The following is a 17790-nucleotide window of genomic DNA, read 5'->3' on the forward strand; positions in this document are numbered from 1 at the left end:
TGGACTTCAGGGGTAAATCTTTTGCTAGAGACAAGGGTTTGCAGATGCTTGCATTGAATTTTTATTTATAGATACAGAATGGTAACCAGCCCTTCTGGCCCAATGAGCCTGTGTTGCCTAATTAAAGTTCAAATTTTTTTTTATCAAAGTACATATACGTCACCCTAAACAACACTGAGATTCATTTGCTTGTGGGCATATTCAACAAATCTATAAAATAATAACTATATCAGCATCAATGAAAGATCGTCCATCCAAGTGCAGAAGGCAACATATGGTACAAATGGAAAGAGAAGAAAGAATAATACAAATAAATAAGCAATAAATATTGAGAACGAGATGAAAAGCCTTTGAAAGTGAGTCCCTTGGTTGTGGGAACAGTTCAGTGACAGGGCAAGTGAAGATGAGTGGTTCAAGTGCCAGATGATTGAGGGGTAGTAACTGTTCCAGAACCTGGTGGTGAGAGTCCTGAGGCTCTTGTACCTTCTTCCTGATGAGAAAAGAGCATGGCCTGGATGGTGAGGATCCCAGCTGATGGATGCTGCTTTCCTGTGACAAGAGTTTCATGTAGATGTGCTCACTGTTTGCAAGGGTTTTACCTGTAATGGACTGATCCGTATCCACTACTTTTCATAGGATTTTCTGTTTAAGAGCACTGGTGTTTCCATACCAGGCTGTGACGCAGCCAGTCAATATACTCCCCACCACACATCCATAGAAGTTTGTCAAAGTTTTAGATGTCATACCAATTCTCTGCAAACTCCTACAGAAGCAAAGACGCTGCTGTGCCTTCTTCGTAATTGCACTCATGTGCCAGGCCCTGAAATAATAACAGCTCTGGCTTTAACGTTGCTAACCCTCTCCACCTCTGACCCTCCAAAGAGGACTGGCTCATGGACCTCTGGTTTCCTTTTCCTTTAGTCTGTAAGAAGTAACTTGGTCTTGCTGACATTGAATAAGAGGTTGTTGTTATGACACCATGGCCAAATTTTCAGTCTCCCTCCTATATGCTAACTCATCACCAGCTTTGATTTGGCCCATGATAGCAGTGTCCTCATCAAATTTGAATACGGCATTGGAGCCGTGCTTAGCCACACAGTCATAAGTGTAAAGTGAGTAGTGCAGGGACTAAGCACACAGCCCTGTGGTGCACCTGTGCTATTGGAGATCGTGGAGGTGTTGTTGCCAATACGAACTGAGAAGTGAGAAAATTGAGGATCCAATTGCACAAGGAGGCATTGAGGCCAGGGTCTTGGAGCTTATTGATTCATTTTGAGGGGATGATGGTATCAAATGTTAAGCTGTAGTCGATATTAAAGAATATACTGATGTATGCATCTTTGCTGTCCAGATGTTCCATGGTTGAATGAAGAGCCAGTGAGATGGTATCTGTTGTCGACCTGTTACCCTGGTAGGCAAATTGGAGCGAATCCAAGTCGCTTCTCAGGCAGGAGTTGATATGTTTCATCACCAACCTCTCAAAGCAGCAATCCTCCCCCTCTGCTGGGTGTGTAACAGGCAGTTGGCACTGTAACAGTGTTACACTAACCACTTGACTATGGTGCTAACCCAATCTGCTGGAGGAACTCAGTGGGTTGAGCAGCATCTGTGGGGAGCAAAGAAACTGTTGATGTTTTGGTTCGAAACCCTGCATCAGGAATGAGAGGATCAGGCCGTGGGGGTTGGAGAATTGGAAGTTGCCAAAATGTTGGAGGGCATACCAGGGGTCTCGGATGTAGGTTGGAAAGAACTGGCCAAGAGGACAACGAGACGTCAGGAGTGCAGTGTTTCAACCTGGGACGCCAACAGTCCCTTTCCTCCCACAGATGCTGCTTGGCCGGTTGAGTTCCTCCAGTAGACTGTTTAAATGTTTTTGCAGTTATTTTTAGTGATGCAGTTGCCCCCTATAAGGTCAGAGCGACAGTACCTTGGTCAGTTTCTGGGCCAGGACAGTAGCTGATGGCTCAGCATGGCTACCCCGGCATTGCTGTTGCGTCTCCCCCACGCTGCCATTGCCACGTGTTGTCAGTGAAACAATGCTGGTTACCTCATCTCACCTGCCCATCACCTCCCCCGGGACCTCTCCTCCTTCCCTTTCTCCAATGGTCCACCCGCCCCTCCATCAGATTCTTTCCTCGCCAGCCCTTTCTGGGTGCTCCAGTTTCCTCCCACAGTCCAAAATCTTACCAATTGGTAGGTTAACTGGTCATTATAAATTGTCCCTTGATGAGGCTAGGTGTAAATCAGGGGATTAGTGGGCAGTGTGACTTGAAGGGCTGGTTTCACACTGTATTTCTAAATAAAAATAAAATAAATAGCTCAACTGAATTCTAACAGCACAGCCTGGTATTAATGGGGTTGTTTGAGAGAAATTCTGGGCACCCATCTTTGGAAATTTGTGGCTCTTTAGGGGTTAACTTACAGTCAAACAATGATATTTTATAGGCATCCGTTAGTCTCGTGAGACCATAGCTTTGCGCCTTGGAAGGTTTGCAGGGTGCAGGCCTGGGCAAGGAATGGAAGACCGGCAGTTGCCCATGCTGCAAGTCTCCCCTCTCCATGCCACCGATGTTGTCCAAGGGAAGGGCATTAGGACCCATACAGCTTGGCACCAGTGTCGTCGCAGAGCAATGTGTGGTTAAGTGCCTTGCTCAAGGACACAATATGCTGTCTCAGCTGAGGCTCGAACTAGTGACTCTCAGATCACTAGACCGACGCCTTAACCCCTTGGCCGTGCGCCAACACTAAACAATGAGAATACAGTAATACAAGTGATTGCCAATAATAAATGAATGGCAGAGGCTTCTTCATCAGCCTGAGGATGGAAGGAGGAGGCAGCTGCAACACTCTGGTAGGTGAAAACGAGAAAGGTTCATTGTGTTCCTAACAATTGGTAATTGGTTTATTATTGTCACATGTACTGTGGGAACATGTGGCAATTAAATAAAACAAATTACTACAGTAATAGGTTGTTTTACATGCCAGCCGTACAGATCATTTCACCACATCAATACAAAGGAAACAATAACAGAATTCAGTATTACACTTGCAAAGAGAGTGCAGTGCAGGCAGACGGCAAGGTGTATGGCATGACGAGCTAGATTGTCAGGTGACGCACACAACATGCTGGAGGAACTCAGCAGGCCAGGCAGCATCTATGGGAAACGAGTAAACAGTCACCGTTTCATCACTCAGTCCTGATGAAGGGTCTCCGCCTGAAAAGTCGACTGTACTCTTTTCCATGGATGCTGCTTGGCGTGCTGAGTTCCTCCAGCATTTTGTGTGTGCTGCTTGGATTTCCAGCATCCGCAGGTTTTCTCGTTTGTGATTAGATTATCAGCTGAGGAGTTCATTTTTAACGTACAAGTGGTCCATTCAAGAGATTTATGACAATGACATAAAGCTGGCCTTCAGCCTGGTGTTTTCAAGCTTTTTTATCTACTGTCCAATGGAAGTGAGGAAGAAGAGATGTGGTTGTTTTAATTATGTAGCCCATCAATTCATTCATTCCTATCTGCAAAGTTCTTTTATCTTATCTATAAAAGTGATAGATTTTTCAGAAGCATCATCTTTATTCCTTTGTCTTACACTGACTGCTTAGCATTAATTTCCCTCTTAGTTTCGTCTGTCAAATCTTTAAATAAAGAGTTTAGTATTTGAATGTTTGTTTGTACTCTAAAATAAACTGAAATCTTGGAATTAAGACTGCTCATCATTCCTGACTCCCAGAAGAATCCTAAGGATCAAAAATTAAAGAAGTCCAAAAGTACATTTGGTGACCTTTGTTCCCAGGCTCGAGCAGAAAGGCCGTACAGAGGAGAGTGAGGCTTTAAAGGGCCAGGGTAACTGCACACTGTCTCTGTCAACTTATCGTCCTGACTCCTGCCTTACTGAACTTCCACACAGAAAATGAAGTACAAAGGGGAGTCCAGCTCTTAAAGGTCTGGTTCAGCTTGAGACTGCACACTGTCTGGATTGTTCTGTCGGTACACTCGTTTAATCCTTGCCTTGCTACAACTTCCACACCTCAGTGTTGTTAAACTGAACATTCTGCACACACTATGAATGAAATGGATCCACAAAATGCTGGAGGAACTCAGCAGACCCGGCAACATCTATGGAAAGGTGTAAAGAGTTGATGTTTCAGGCTGAGACCCTTCATCAAGACTGGAGAACAAAGATGAGAAATAAGAGTAAGAAGGTGGGGGGAAGGGAGGAAGAAATACGAGGTAGGTCAGAGGTGAAATTGGGAGGGGGAGGGGTGAAGTAAAGAGCTGGGAAGTTGATTGGTGGAAGAGATAAAGGGTTGGAGAAGGGGGGAGTCTGATAGGAGAGGACGGAGGTTATGGGAGAAGAGGGAGTCTGATAGGAGAGGACGGAGACTATGGGAGAAGGGGGAGTCTGATAGGAGAGGACGGAGACTATGGGAGAAGGGGGAGTCTGATAGGAGAGGACGGAGACTATGGGAGAAGGGGGAGTCTGATAGGAGAGGACGGAGGCTATGGGAGAAGGGGGAGTCTGATAGGAGAGGACGGAGACTATGGGAGAAGGGGGAGTCTGATAGGAGAGGACGGAGGTTATGGGAGAAGAGGGAGTCTGATAGGAGAGGATGGAGACTATGGGAGAAGGGAGTGTCTGATAGGACAGGGCAGAGGCTATGGGAGAAGGGGGAGTCTGATAGGAGAGGACGGAGACTATGGGAGAAGGGGGAGTGGGAGGAGCATCAGAAACAGTCTCCCAGTCTACGTTGCGTCTCATCGATATACAGGTCACAGCAGGCACACAGAATTCCTGCTGGATGAACTTAGCAGGAACTCAACATAGTTTGGGAGATGCTTCGGTGAGCACCTATGCTCCGTCCACCAGAAAAAGTGGGATCTCCCAGTGCCTACCCATTTTAATTCCACTTCCCATTCCCATATGTCAGTCTATGGCCTCCTCTACTGTCCTAATTAGGCCACAGGCAGGTTGTAGGAGCAACACCTTATAATCTGTCTGGGTAGCCTCCAATCTGATTGCATGAGCATTGATTTCTTGAACTTCTGGTAGTTCTCCCCCCCCCCCCCCGCCCCCATCATTCCCATTTCCCTCTCGCACATTATCTCCTTACCGGCCCATCACCTCCCTCTGGTGCTCCTCCACCTTCCATGTACTCTGTCTTTTACTCTGTCTTCTCATCCTTCTCTCCAGTCCTGATGAAGGGTCTTGGCCCAAAACATCAACAGTTTACGCTGTTCCATAGATGTTGCCTGGCCTGCTGAGTTCCTCCAGCATTTTGTGTGTTGCTTTGATTTTCAGCATCTGCAGATTTTCTCTTGTTAATGAAATGGATCCAGTGGCTTCCAAAATTACCTATGTTTATATAATAACTTAAAAGTTAGTTCATTAATTACTGAGCTGTGTATAAGGCACTAGAGGAAATGCACTAAACCTTCACATGTATAGCAAAATCGAGGATGATGGAACGGTTATTGCTTTGGGAAGATGTGTTAGGGGAGACAGATCCTGAATGGGCTGAATTGATGGGATGTTTTCATGGGGGGGGGGCATAAGTGTAGGGAAAAACATAGAGGTCAATGAATGCCAGTCAGTTCTCAAACCAACAGGAGATTGAGGAGAACGCCCTTTTCTCAGAGAGCAGAGAGAATGGGGAACCTCACTCCCACAGAGATTGTGGAGGTGAAGAGTAAAAATGAGGTTAAGAAGAAGCTGGATAAATTCACTAGGGAAAGAGTGACAGTGAGATATAATGATGGGGGGGTGGATGGAGGGAGGTGAGAGGAGGCTGGCATGGGGCAGGAACCTCAGCATGGAGCGGACAGAATATCCTGTCTTGGGCTGTACATTCTGTGTAACTTTCTTGTACAATATTCATTATTCTGTCAGCCTTCACCTCACTCGTGAAACCTGAGCAAAGATCTTTGTTGACGTTCTGTGTTCATACTGAGAGAGTCCTGTAAAACTGGGGGAGCTTTGAGATAGCACATTGACTCAGCTGGATATCTAAGCTCCCATGGAGCCATTTTGAAGATCAGGATTGTTTCCGCTGTGTTCATGGTCCAATATTGGTGAGCAGCTTTAAGTTCCTGGGCATCAACATCTCCAAGGACCTGACAGTTCATGAAACCATGAACAATATCTTGTTATTCCTTACCACCAGTTTGTAGGCCACCCAGGTGGAGCATGAGGGGTGTTATTCTAGTTTGTGGTCAGCCTCACTGCAGCAGAGGAGCAGGGGATGGCAGACAAGTCGGTGTGGCCATGGGAAGAGGAGTTGACATGATGTGCAATCGGAAACTCAAGGTGGTTGTTGTGCAAAGAGCGCAGATGCACAAAATGACCAATCCACACTTGGTTTCACCCATGTACAGGAGGTCACATAGGGGCACTGAATGTAGGAGACAAGGTCATAGGAGGTGCTTGTGAATCTACCTCATCTGGAAGGGATGCTGAGGGCCCCGGATAGAGGTGAGGGAGGAGGCGTGGAGATGAGTGTCGTGCTCCCTACAATTGCAGTGGAAAGTGTGAGGGAAGAGGGAGAGTGGGTGGGGAGTGAACCAAGGAGCCACAGAGAGAGTGGTCTATGCAGAAAGCAGAAAGGCGGGGAGGGAAGGGTGGTCGGATCACTTCAAAGCCAGTGGAGATGACGAAAGATGGTCTGAAAGCTCATGGGGTGAAAGATGAGGGAACCTCCTATCTCTGTTCTGCCTGGGGTGGGGGGGGGGGGGGTTGAGGGTGAGAGCAGAATTGCAGGAAAATGTGTGGGACAGTGGGATAAATACTGTATATATAATTGTACATTCCTGGAAAGAGAGAGAAATGCAGTTAATATTTCAGATCTGATGTAGGATTATGGAGTAAAAGGTTAATATTCATCCATGCTGGGGTTGTCTGAAAGATAACATTCAACAAACTACAAAAGTAGCCTTAAGCCTGGGAAAATACCCAGATGAACAAGGAGTCCATGTCTCATTAGAAATAATTGTTGAAAACTGCCCAGTAAGCAACATCATGAATATATTTCAGTCAGAATCTCACAAAACCTTCTGGAATAGTAATTCCTTGTAGAGCTGACCTGATTTACATGTGGTAACTCATTTAATAACACTGATCCAATCTCAAAACTTTATTTGAAAGACCCACTTCAGCATAACTAGAAATTAGTAAAAATCAATCCAAATGCTACACAGTATAATAAAAAACAATTAATCTTTATTAATAATATTTTGTTTAGATAAAATTGAGAGTAAAATAAATCTGAAAGGTAACAGACTCAATTAATAGTAGATATTTAAAGCTCTAAAATAAAAAGGCATATCATCTACAGGTGATGCCTCGGCTACTGAATGTATTAAGGTAGGAATGAAACAGAGTGACTAATAGTAAAACAGTTGGTAATTACTTTGCATATACTTCTGAGATTCAGAAAACATACAAGACCAGACATAGATACTTAGTAAATGCAGAACACAATGGTGGAATTAGCAGAGCAGCTGCCCGATAGATAGTGACCTCAGTGTGTCATTGTGGAGTTTGCATGTTCTCCCCGTGACCGTGTGGGTTTCCTCTGAGTGCTCTGGCTTCCTTCCTCATCCCAAAGGCGTGCAGGTTAATTGCCTGCAGTGAATTGCCCTCAGTGTGTGGGTGAGGGCTAAATCGGGGAGGGGGGGGAGATGATGGGAATGTGGGCAGGATTAAAATGGGATTAGTGTGAGTGGGTGTTTGATGTGGACTCAGCTGGTTGAAGGGCCTGTTTCTGTGCTGTGACCAGCATACTGGAATATCATATCACACACACTGTTAGAACGCAGTCTAAAGGAGGGTGCAGGTGAAGTCTGTCTGTGATCTACATTAGACACAGCACGTGTCAGCAGCTGCCTGTCTCAGTCACGTTCACTGGCACTGACTTTGGCAGATCTCAATGTGTGCGAGAGAGTGCAGAGCGACTGCTACCCAATTCTTCCTGCTCCACTGCAGCAGAACTCCTTGGAGGTGGACGTTCCTTTATGTCTACGCCATCATGCATGTGCACACACAAGTAGACTGTACGCATACACACACACACAAATATTTCTTCAGCCAGAGGTGGTGCATATACACACGCATACAAATATTTCTTCAGCCAGAGGTGGTGCATCTGTGGAATTCATTGTCACAGATGGCTGTGGAGGCCAAGTCACTGCGTATATTTGAAGAAGAGGTTGACAGGTTCTTGATTAGTAAGGGCATCAAAAGTTATGGGGAGAAGGCAGGTGAATGAGGCTGAGGGGGATAATAAGTCAGCCACGATGGAATGGCAGAGCAGACTCAATGGGCTGAATGGCCCATCTGGTCCTAGGTCTTATTTACACCACAGGCAATGCAGATATGCATTGTAACCCATGTACAAACAAGCATACATTTGCACAGAGATGCATGCGCGCATGCACTCACTCACACAAGGTACACACATATTAGATATACAGAATCTTGATGTTTGCAAAATTGTGAAGTGGGTGGATAGGGTAGAGAGTGAAACTTTACTCTGGAACAGACCACTGATGACTGGAGAGCAGGGCCTTAAGGTAAGGGGTAAGATGTTTAGTGTGGATTTGAGGAAAAGCTTTTCACTCAGGGAGGGAATGGAATCGGGAACCCACTCTCTGAGGATGTGGTGGAAGCAAAGAGTCTTAGAACATCTAAATATTAAATTCTGAGATAGGGTAGATTTCAGGGAGCTTTCCCCCTTATCAGAGATAGGTAAAACTAAATAACTGTAGGTTTAGGGCAATGGGGGAGGGGGATAAGATTTAGAGAGGACTTTCTTCACTCAGGGACTGGTGAGGACAGGTACCTGGAACACACTGCCTGAGAGAGTGGTGACAGCACTTAGCAGCTGACTCAGTGTAGGGCTACCAACCAAGTGATGATGATGAGATTAATACAGATGGGTGTCCACTCGTGGACAAACTGGGCTGAACAGTCTGTTTCCATGCTGTACAATCCTACGCAACCTACAAGAGAAAAACTCATGAAAGGTGGAGGAGTGTACTTGCTGAATGCTGGAAAATGGGAGCTGTACAATTAGGCATTTGATGGTCAGCAGAGAAATAATGGGCTGAAAGGTCTGTTTTCATGTTGTATCACTCTAACGACATGACATACACATGGACAGACATGCATGCACCCACGTACACACAAACCGAGACCTGTCTAGAGGCAAACACACACACCCCTTTGTATTACCACTGACATTGCTACAAATAGGCTTCATATCCTTTATGGCTTCGATAAGAAATGCAAATTCTTTGAGATTGGGCCTGACATAGCCAAACATAACCTGTAGGCCCGTTATTGCACATCAAAGGATTCAACACCAGAGGGCAGCAAAGCACACAAATCACCTCCACACAGCGTTGTGGTGGAATCATCTGCATCCACCCCAGGTCACCAAACCCCAACACTGTATGTATGGGACTGCAGGCTCTCTGCCTCAGGACTCTGCAGAGATTCCTGTACGCCAAGCACCCTCCCAGGTGGCACGTGTTGGCGACATTCTTCCTTCGGAGGGGCTGCTGTCTTCATGAAGATATGCAGCTACCACCGGCGGGCGTCAGCCGTGCTGCTTTGCTGAGTCTGCCCGGCTTCTATCAGCACCTACTGAGAGTCTGGAACATGGTTGCCTCAGGCCGGAAATCCCCTCCTCTGGCAGAGGGCAGGGTCCTGGCCAACCCTTGCCCTGTCTCAACGGATGTTGGTGCGGCTCAGGTGTGTGGAACAACTCAGGCTGAGCTGCCCGTTGGGCCCTGGCCCCGCAGCCTTGCCCGGGAGCCAAGTCCACACAACTTGAGCTGTCTCTCCTCGACACCCACAATCCCATTCAAGGATGCAAGCAGGAGGTACCTCTATGGGCTGCTGCCCTCCACTTCCTTGCCCTTGTCCACTGCCCCGACACGCCATGGCGGTCAGTCTGTCTGCCTGGAGGTGAGGGGGGTCCCCAGTGGAAGTCCCTTTATGAGGGGGTGCTTCCCATGCACCTTGGGGATCTCGGCTGGAGGGTGCTGCACAGAGCGGTACCCTGCAATAAGTTTTTTAGTCTTTACATGGATCTCCCAGCCGCATGCCACCTCTGCGGGCTGGAGGAGTCCGTGTACCACATGTACATGGAGTGTGCGAGACTGCAGCCCCTTTTTGCGTATTTGCGTGGGCTGCTTCTCGCCTTCTTGTTGCATTTTAGCCCCACCCTATTTATATATGGTCATCTAGTAAGGAGGGGGAGCACAGAGGGATGAGGATGTCCTTGTCAACTTGCTCCTGGGGCTGGCGAAAACTGCCATCTGTGGCTCCTGGAAAAGGGTGGCAGGAGGATCTCCCCGGGTGGACTGGCTGGCAATGCTTAGGGGGTATGTTTGTGCACGGGTGAATATTGAAAAGGAATACGCGCAGTCCACGGCAACCATAGAGGTGCTCCGGGACCGTTGGGCTCCGCGGGGTGTAAATGCCATCATTGATGGAGATGGTAATATTTTCGTTTAACGTGTATTGTCTGTTTGTAGTGAAGTAACTATGTTAGTCACTATTTTTGTACATATTGTATAGCACCGATATTTGTAATAAAGAATTTTGTTTAAAAAAAAACACTGTATGTACGGGACTGGCGGCTCTCCGCCTCAGGACTCTGCAGAGATTCCTGTACGCCGAGCACCTCCCAGGTGGCACGTGTTGGCGACATTCTTCCTCCGGAGGGGCTGCTGTCTTCACGAAGATATGCAGCTACCACCGGTGGGTATCAGCCGTGCTGCTTTGCGGAGTCTGCCCGGCTTCTATCAGGACCTACCGAGAGTCTGGAACATAGTTGCCTCAGGCCGAAAATCCCCCCCTCTGGCAGAGGATGGAGTCCTGGCTGACCCTTGCCCTACCTCAATGGATGTCAGTGCTGCTCAGGTGTGTGGAGCAATTCAGACTGAGCTGCCCGTCGGGCCCAGGTCCCGCAATCTTATCAGAGAGCAGAGTCCACACAACTTGAGCCGTCTCTCCTCGAGACCCACAATTCCATTCAGGGATGCAAGTAGGAGGTACCTCTGTGGGCTGCTGCTACACACCTTCCACTTCCCAGCGCTTGTCCACCATCCCAACACGCCATGGTGGTCGGTCTTTCCACCTGGAGGCGAGGGGGGTCCCCAGTGGAAGTCCCTTTATGAGGGAGTTCTTCCCATGCACCTTGGGGATCTGGGGTGGAGGCTGCTGCATAGAGCGGTGCCCTGTAATAAATTTTTTAGTTTGTACATGGATCTCCCAGCCGCATGCCACTTCTGCGGGCTGGGGGAGACAGTGTACCACATGTACATGGAGTGTGTGACACTGCAGCCCCTTTTTGCATATCTGCTTGTGTTGCTTCTCGCCTTCTAGTTGGATTTTAGCCCAACCCTATTTATATGTGGCCATCCAGTAAGGAGTGGGGCATGGAGGGATGAGGATGTCCTTGTCAACTTGCTCCTGGGGCTGGCGAAATCAGCCATCCGTGGGTCTTGGAAACGGGTGGCGGGAGGATCTGCCATGGCAGACTACCTGGCAATGTTTAGGGGATATGTTCATGCCCGGGTAAATATTGAGAAGGAACAGGCACAGTCCAACCTTAGAGGCGTTCTGGGAACGTTGGGCTCCGCAGGGGGTAATTGCCATCATTGATAGAGATGGAAACATTTTGGTTTAATGTGTATTCTCTATTTGTAGTGAAGTAATTGTGTCAGTCACTGTTTTGTATGTACTGTATAGCACCGAATTTGTAATAAAGAACATTTTGTAGGGGGCAAAAAACACTCCAGGCACAGACGATTAATCTCTCTGGATATTTCTTCCAATGGAAACTGTGCTAGGAACCAGGGCATTAGAAATAAATTGTTTTCATTCTTTCGGATGAACATTTTGTCAAGGGGCATTATGAGAATGGACATGCTGCCCAGCTAATGACAAGCATGGGTGCGGAACAACTGGGGGCCAAAAATCTGCTCTGAAGCCTCCAGAAATATGTTAAATCAGAGATGGAAACACTTGATCTGCAAGGAGCAGCAGGTTATTGGCTGGGATGAGAGGACTGTCTTATCAGGAAGGGCCAGAGAGAGCTCAGGAGCAGCAGGTTAATGGCTGGGATGAGAGGGCTGTCTCATCACGAAGGGTCAGAGAGAGCTCAGGAGAATTGAGGCGTGAACTTCCCTTGGAGCTCAGGGGTGACCTTATTAAAACATTTCCTGAGGGACCTTGACAGGGACAGGGTAGATGTTGAGATGTTTCCACTAGTGGGAGAATCTTGAACAAGGAACATTATTACGATTACGTTTAAAACTGAGGTACATAGAAGACTTCTTTAGAAAGCATTCAGCTCTGTAATCTCATGGAATGAGAAGAGTGACCTCCTCTTGCTCCTCTGCATCACCCAGTTACTGAAGTACGTTGTGCATTTTATGATGGAAATACACCAGGAAAACGGGTGGAGGTCTCACCCTGCCCCTTGCCGTTAAATATCCAACAGGTCGTCGGCACTCTCATCGCTCTCTACGGTCAGTTGCCGGGTCCACCACTTCTTCACGTCAGAGCCGGAGAAGGTGGTGTCTGACATCGGGTTGATCTTGCACATGACTGATTTGATGGCCGTCCGCCCCCCGAACCGCAGGTTGACAGTGGATACCGAGTGGGTGATGGGTTTAGGAGCTGGAAGGTGAATGAAGAGAGTACGTCAGGAATTGCTCCTCATCTCCAGGCAAAATTCCCTGGAGGTGGGGCAGCAGGGCTCAACAACACAGTAATCAGGTTGTTCAGCCCATCTACTCCCTGCTGCTGCCCCTGCACCCCAGGTTCCTTCTCTTTGCTTCATCGCAACACCATATCCTTCCTCAGGAAGGTCACCAAGGCCGCAATGAGGAGATATCCTGGAGATCTCTAGGAAGAGGTACAGTCGACGTTTCGGGCCAAGACCCTTCATCCTGACGAAGGGTCTCGGCCCGAAACGTCGACTGTACCTCTTCCTAGAGATGCTGCCTGGCCTGCTGTGTTCACCAGCAACTTTGATGTGTGTTGCTTGAATTTCCAGCATCTGCAGATCTCCTCATGTTTGTGATATCCTGGAGAGGTTGCAGGATGAGGATCTCAGGCCAGTGGAAAGACCGAAAAACTGGGGTTAGAATCCTTGAACATAGAACAGTACAGCATAGTACAGGCCCTTTGACCCACAATGCTGTACCTTTTAACCTACTCCAAGATCAATGAACTTAAACCTGAAGGGGATTGGAAAAGAACCTGAGGAGAGAGGATCATGGGGACAGGGCAGGGACTGACATTAATTGGAGAGCCCGCACAAGGTTTATGGGCTGAGTGGCCTCTGCTGCCTTAAGACCAGTATCTGTCTCTTAAGATACTGATACGTGATGGTCCAAACCCACTGCCTGTCACCCCTCAGCTTGACAGTAACAAACCACTTCCAGCTGCCCAGGAGAGGTCAAGGTTCACGAGCCATGGGTTGAGGTTGCGAGAGTGCCCTATGACCCTCCCTCTCCATCTCCCTTGACCTTTACCCAGGGGTCTGTGCTAACGGAGGCAGCCAAAGTAAGACCTTTGGGGATTTACTCCTATCTGTCTGTAGGTTGGTGAGGGTTGCTGGGGGACAATCCATCCTGGGGAACGCCACAGATACCAGTCTAAACATCCTTCCCTTCTTTAGAATCACTGATACCACCAAATGAAAGGTCTATGTACCCCCAGGAGCGTGATGGTACCTAGTGTGGAGACCACAAGCTCTCTGTGACCAACGCGGGGGAGGTGGGGGTCATTCTAGTCCCTGAATGGACAAGGCAAGTGTTGACATTTACCGGGAACACGCCACTTTTTGATCGCCTGGCTCACTTCATTGTCTTTTCTCCTGACTGTCATTATGTCAACACCCAAGAATTCCCCAAAGTACCTGATGGGAGACGCCACTGACCAAACTTCCTCTGAGGCTTGCCGATGTCTCCAGAGTCAGTTCGATACCCGCCTCGGTCTGAGTGTGTTGGACTCAGCAGCTGCTGTTGACTACTGGTCTGCAGGAGAGATGAGTGACCGTTACTGATAGATAAACCACTGCTGTTAAATCACTGACTGTGAACCCCAGGAAACAGAGACTCTGGGCCTACGCTGGCGCGGATATCAATTTAAAAAAAATTATTCATTTACGGGATGTGGGTACCACCAACTAAGCCAGTATTTATTGCCCATCCCTAGCTGCCCTCGAGAAGGTGGTGATGAGCTGCCTTCTTGTACCACCGCAGTTCGAGGTGTAGGAACACCCACAGTACTGTTAGGGAGGGAACTCTATGATTTTGACCCAGTGACAATGGAGGAATGGTGATGTTTCCCAGTCAGGATGGTGAGTGAATTGGAGGAGGATTTCCAAGTGGTGGTGCTCCCAGGTATCTGCTGTTCGGATTGCAAGACCCTGCAGCGGATAGTGAGGTCAGCTGAGAAGATCATCGGGGTCTCTCCTCCCGCTATTACAGACATTTACACCGCACGCTGCACCCGCAAAGCTAACAGTATTGTGAAGGACCCCACGCACCCCTCATACAAACTCTTCTCCCTCCTGCCATCTGGCAAAAGGTACCGAAGCATTCGGGCTCTCACGACCAGACTGTGCAACTGTTTCTTCCCACAAGCCATCAGACTCCTTAATACTCAGAGTCTAGACTGACATCTACATAATTTATTATATTGTAATTTGTCCTCCACTGTGCCTATTGTCTTGTCTATTAATTATTGTACTGCCCTGCACTGTTTTGTGCACTTTTTGTAGTCCTGTGCAGGTCTGTAGACTAGTGTAGTTTTTATGTTGTTTTACATAGTCTAGCGTAGCCTTGTGCTGTCTCAGATAGTCTAGTGTAGTTTTGTGTTTCATGTAGTACCAGGGTTCTGGAGGAAGGTCGTTTCATTTTTACTGTGTACTGTACCAGCAGCTTATGGTCAAAATGACAATAAACTTGACTTGACTTGACTTCTTGTCCTTCTAGATGGTAGTGGCTGAGGGTCTGGAATGTGCTGCCTTAGGAACTTTGGTGTGTTGTTGCAGTGCATCTTGTAGATAGTACACACTGCTGCCACTGTTTGACGATGGTGGAGGGATTGGATGTTTGTGGAAGGGGTACCAGTCAAGTGGGCTGCCTTGTACTGGTGGTGCCAAACCTCTGGAGTGTTGATGGAGCTGCACTCATCCAGGTGAGTGGTGAGTATTCCATTACACTCCTGACCTGAGCCTTGTAGATGGTGGACAGACTTTGCGGGTCAGGAGGTGAGTTACACACTGCAGGATTCCTAACCTTGACCTGTTCAGGTAGCCATGGTGTTTATATGGCTAGACCAGTTCAGTTTCTCATCAATGGTAACCCCCACAGGATGTTGATAGTAGGGGATTCAGTGATGGTGATGCCACTGAACGTCAAGGGATGATGGCTAGAGCCTCTCTTGTTGGAGATGGTCATTGCCTGGCACTTGCCTGGTTCGAATGTTATTTGCCACTTGTCAGCCCAAGCCTGGATATTGTCCAGGTCCTGCTGCATTTGGGTATGAACTGCTTCACAATATGGCACATGGCCTGCCAACAAGTTCTATTTATGGAGTAACTTTAACAGCAAAGTGCCCCAATGTGTAATCAAAACATTTATTCCAAACCCAACAAGGCAGCTTTAGTTTGCTTGTAAGTAAGAATAAAGCTATAGTTTTAAGTTCTTGATTAGTGAGGGTGTCAAAGGTTATGGGGAGAAGGCAGGAGAATGAGGTTAGAGGAATAATACATCAGTATGATTGAACGGTGGAGCAGATTCAATAGAACAAATTGCATAATTCTGCTCCAATGTCTTTTGGTCTAACATGGTTCTTTCTGTATGTGTGTGTGGACACAGCAAGTAACTTGGTGTGTCTGCTTTGTAACAGTGTTAGGGTCCCAGCATGTCTGTGGTATTCAGTCTAACAGTTGACTCAACAAGCAAATGCATTCTCTTGCAATAAACCTTTACCTTTATTTCCACAAAAGTACCCTTGTGAAGATACTAGAGAAATCTAAGTTCTGATCACTCTTGATTTGCAATCTGAAACTCTGACCAAGCACCCAAGGTGCCTGTGTGAAGCTCCCACTAATACTGACTCAGGCATCAGCTGAATCAGTGCTGAGGATTCAGGCACTTTAAACCTTTGTAGAAGCACTTCTGCTTGTCCCTGAGATCTTTTGGGCAGGATCAAGAATCAATTGGTCCACATCAAGCCATGCCTTACATTACTGGTGTCGCTCCCCCAGGTCAAGGTTACAAGATCCCACCAATCCCATTGTGGGTGCAAACTCCAAATTGTGCTCACTGACACATTATGGAAACCATTGGGACGTGTCTTGAAGGCGCACAAAGGTAAAGGTCCTTGCTGAGGACAGAGTGCTCTGCCCATTCCTGTTGAAGTGTCTTGGCTCAAAACATCGACTCTTCATTTCTTTCCATCGATGCTGCCTGACCTGCTAAGTTCCTCCAGCATTTTCTGTGTGCTACTCAGTATGGAAACTTCTACTTTATAGTGATGTACAAGTCACTGGGAGACTGACCATTATTCACTGATGAAATTATTCAATGGCTCAGCACAGTTTTTGTTTGAGTCTTTTTCAGTAATCTTAACATTAGGGTGACCCAATTTAAAATCATTATTTTTTTTGTTCGGAAACTCATTTTCAGCTGAATTCATAAAATTACTCAACTTGCCACCTGATATTTAACAAGGAGAACTTCATAATGGAGAGAAGAGTAGATTTTGGGCTGTGGTGGTTGAAGGAAGATCTTACATTTTAGATTAGTTTTAGTGGAAATTTGAAGCTTATCCAAATCAGTGGATTTTCCACCTTTATTTCGGACATAATTTTCCCCACATTTCAGAGTGGTAACTTTACCCAAACTTGCTTAAAGTGGCCTAGAAAGGAATAGAACTTCATATCCTACGAGGACACTTTCAAGGAAGGTGTTGATCATTGACTATTAAAGATTGAGTTACTCCTACCCGCTGTTAAGACCCTCTAAACGTGTCTTTCCAAACCTGTGATCTCCACCACCATGCAGGACAAGGGCAGTAGGTGAAGGGGAATACCATCAGCTTTAGCTCTGAGCTGTACACCACCTCCACTTAGAAATATATCACAACTTCTTCACTCTTTCCTGGTCTGCATGCTGGAATCCCTCCCAAACAGCACTGTAGGACTTCCTTCATAAGAAGGTTCAAGGCGATTGCTCACCCCCACTTCCTCAAAAGCAAGAAATGCCAAAATATCACAAGTGACTGTGTGACAACTTGTCCCTCAGGACCCCTTTTAAGTCTCTCCCCTCTCACCTTAAACCTGTGTCCACTATTTTGTGAGTCCCTATCCCTGTGACCATCCATCTTACCTCTGCTCCTTATGAATTTTTAAAACTTTGCAAGGTCAAGGTCACCCCTTCCAGGGAAAACAATTCCTGCGTACAGAATCTCTCTACAACTCAATGTTCTGAAACCGCCCTCACTCTGCCTCTGTCTGAGTGAATACATTGGAGGACCCACCTCTGGCTGGACCTCACTGTCCTGGTTGCTGGCGAGCATCTCCTCGCTGGCTTGTGTCGTCTCGATGCTGGGGGGGATGAGAAACCTGCTGAGCTCCTGCTGCTGGCTCTCCCGCAGGCTGTGGATGATGCTGCACGACTGCTGCTGCTTCTGGGTTCGGTGGACAACAGCTGGTCAGTCAGGAAGAAGTGGGTGCCCCCTGCAGATCCCCTCACACCTCCT

The 17790-nt window shown here is 47.3% G+C and overlaps 1 protein-coding gene across 1 annotated transcript in view; it reads right to left on the reverse strand.

Annotated features, from left to right (window-relative positions):
- Positions 1-7238: 7238 nt before the first annotated feature.
- nalcn (sodium leak channel, non-selective) overlaps positions 7239-17790 on the reverse strand; it is a 195788-nt gene continuing 185236 nt past the window's right edge. Inside the window, exons 42-44 of the mRNA XM_072258858.1 lie at positions 17569-17718; positions 13934-14051; positions 7239-12687 (exon numbers count right to left, since the gene is read on the reverse strand). Coding sequence (XP_072114959.1) covers positions 12494-12687; positions 13934-14051; positions 17569-17718 — 462 coding nt within the window. The 3' untranslated portion in view covers positions 7239-12493. The remainder of the gene's footprint in view (positions 12688-13933; positions 14052-17568; positions 17719-17790) is intronic.

Source organism: Mobula birostris, chromosome 5, assembly GCF_030028105.1.
Source record: "Mobula birostris isolate sMobBir1 chromosome 5, sMobBir1.hap1, whole genome shotgun sequence".
Taxonomy (NCBI): Eukaryota; Metazoa; Chordata; class Chondrichthyes; order Myliobatiformes; family Myliobatidae; genus Mobula; species Mobula birostris.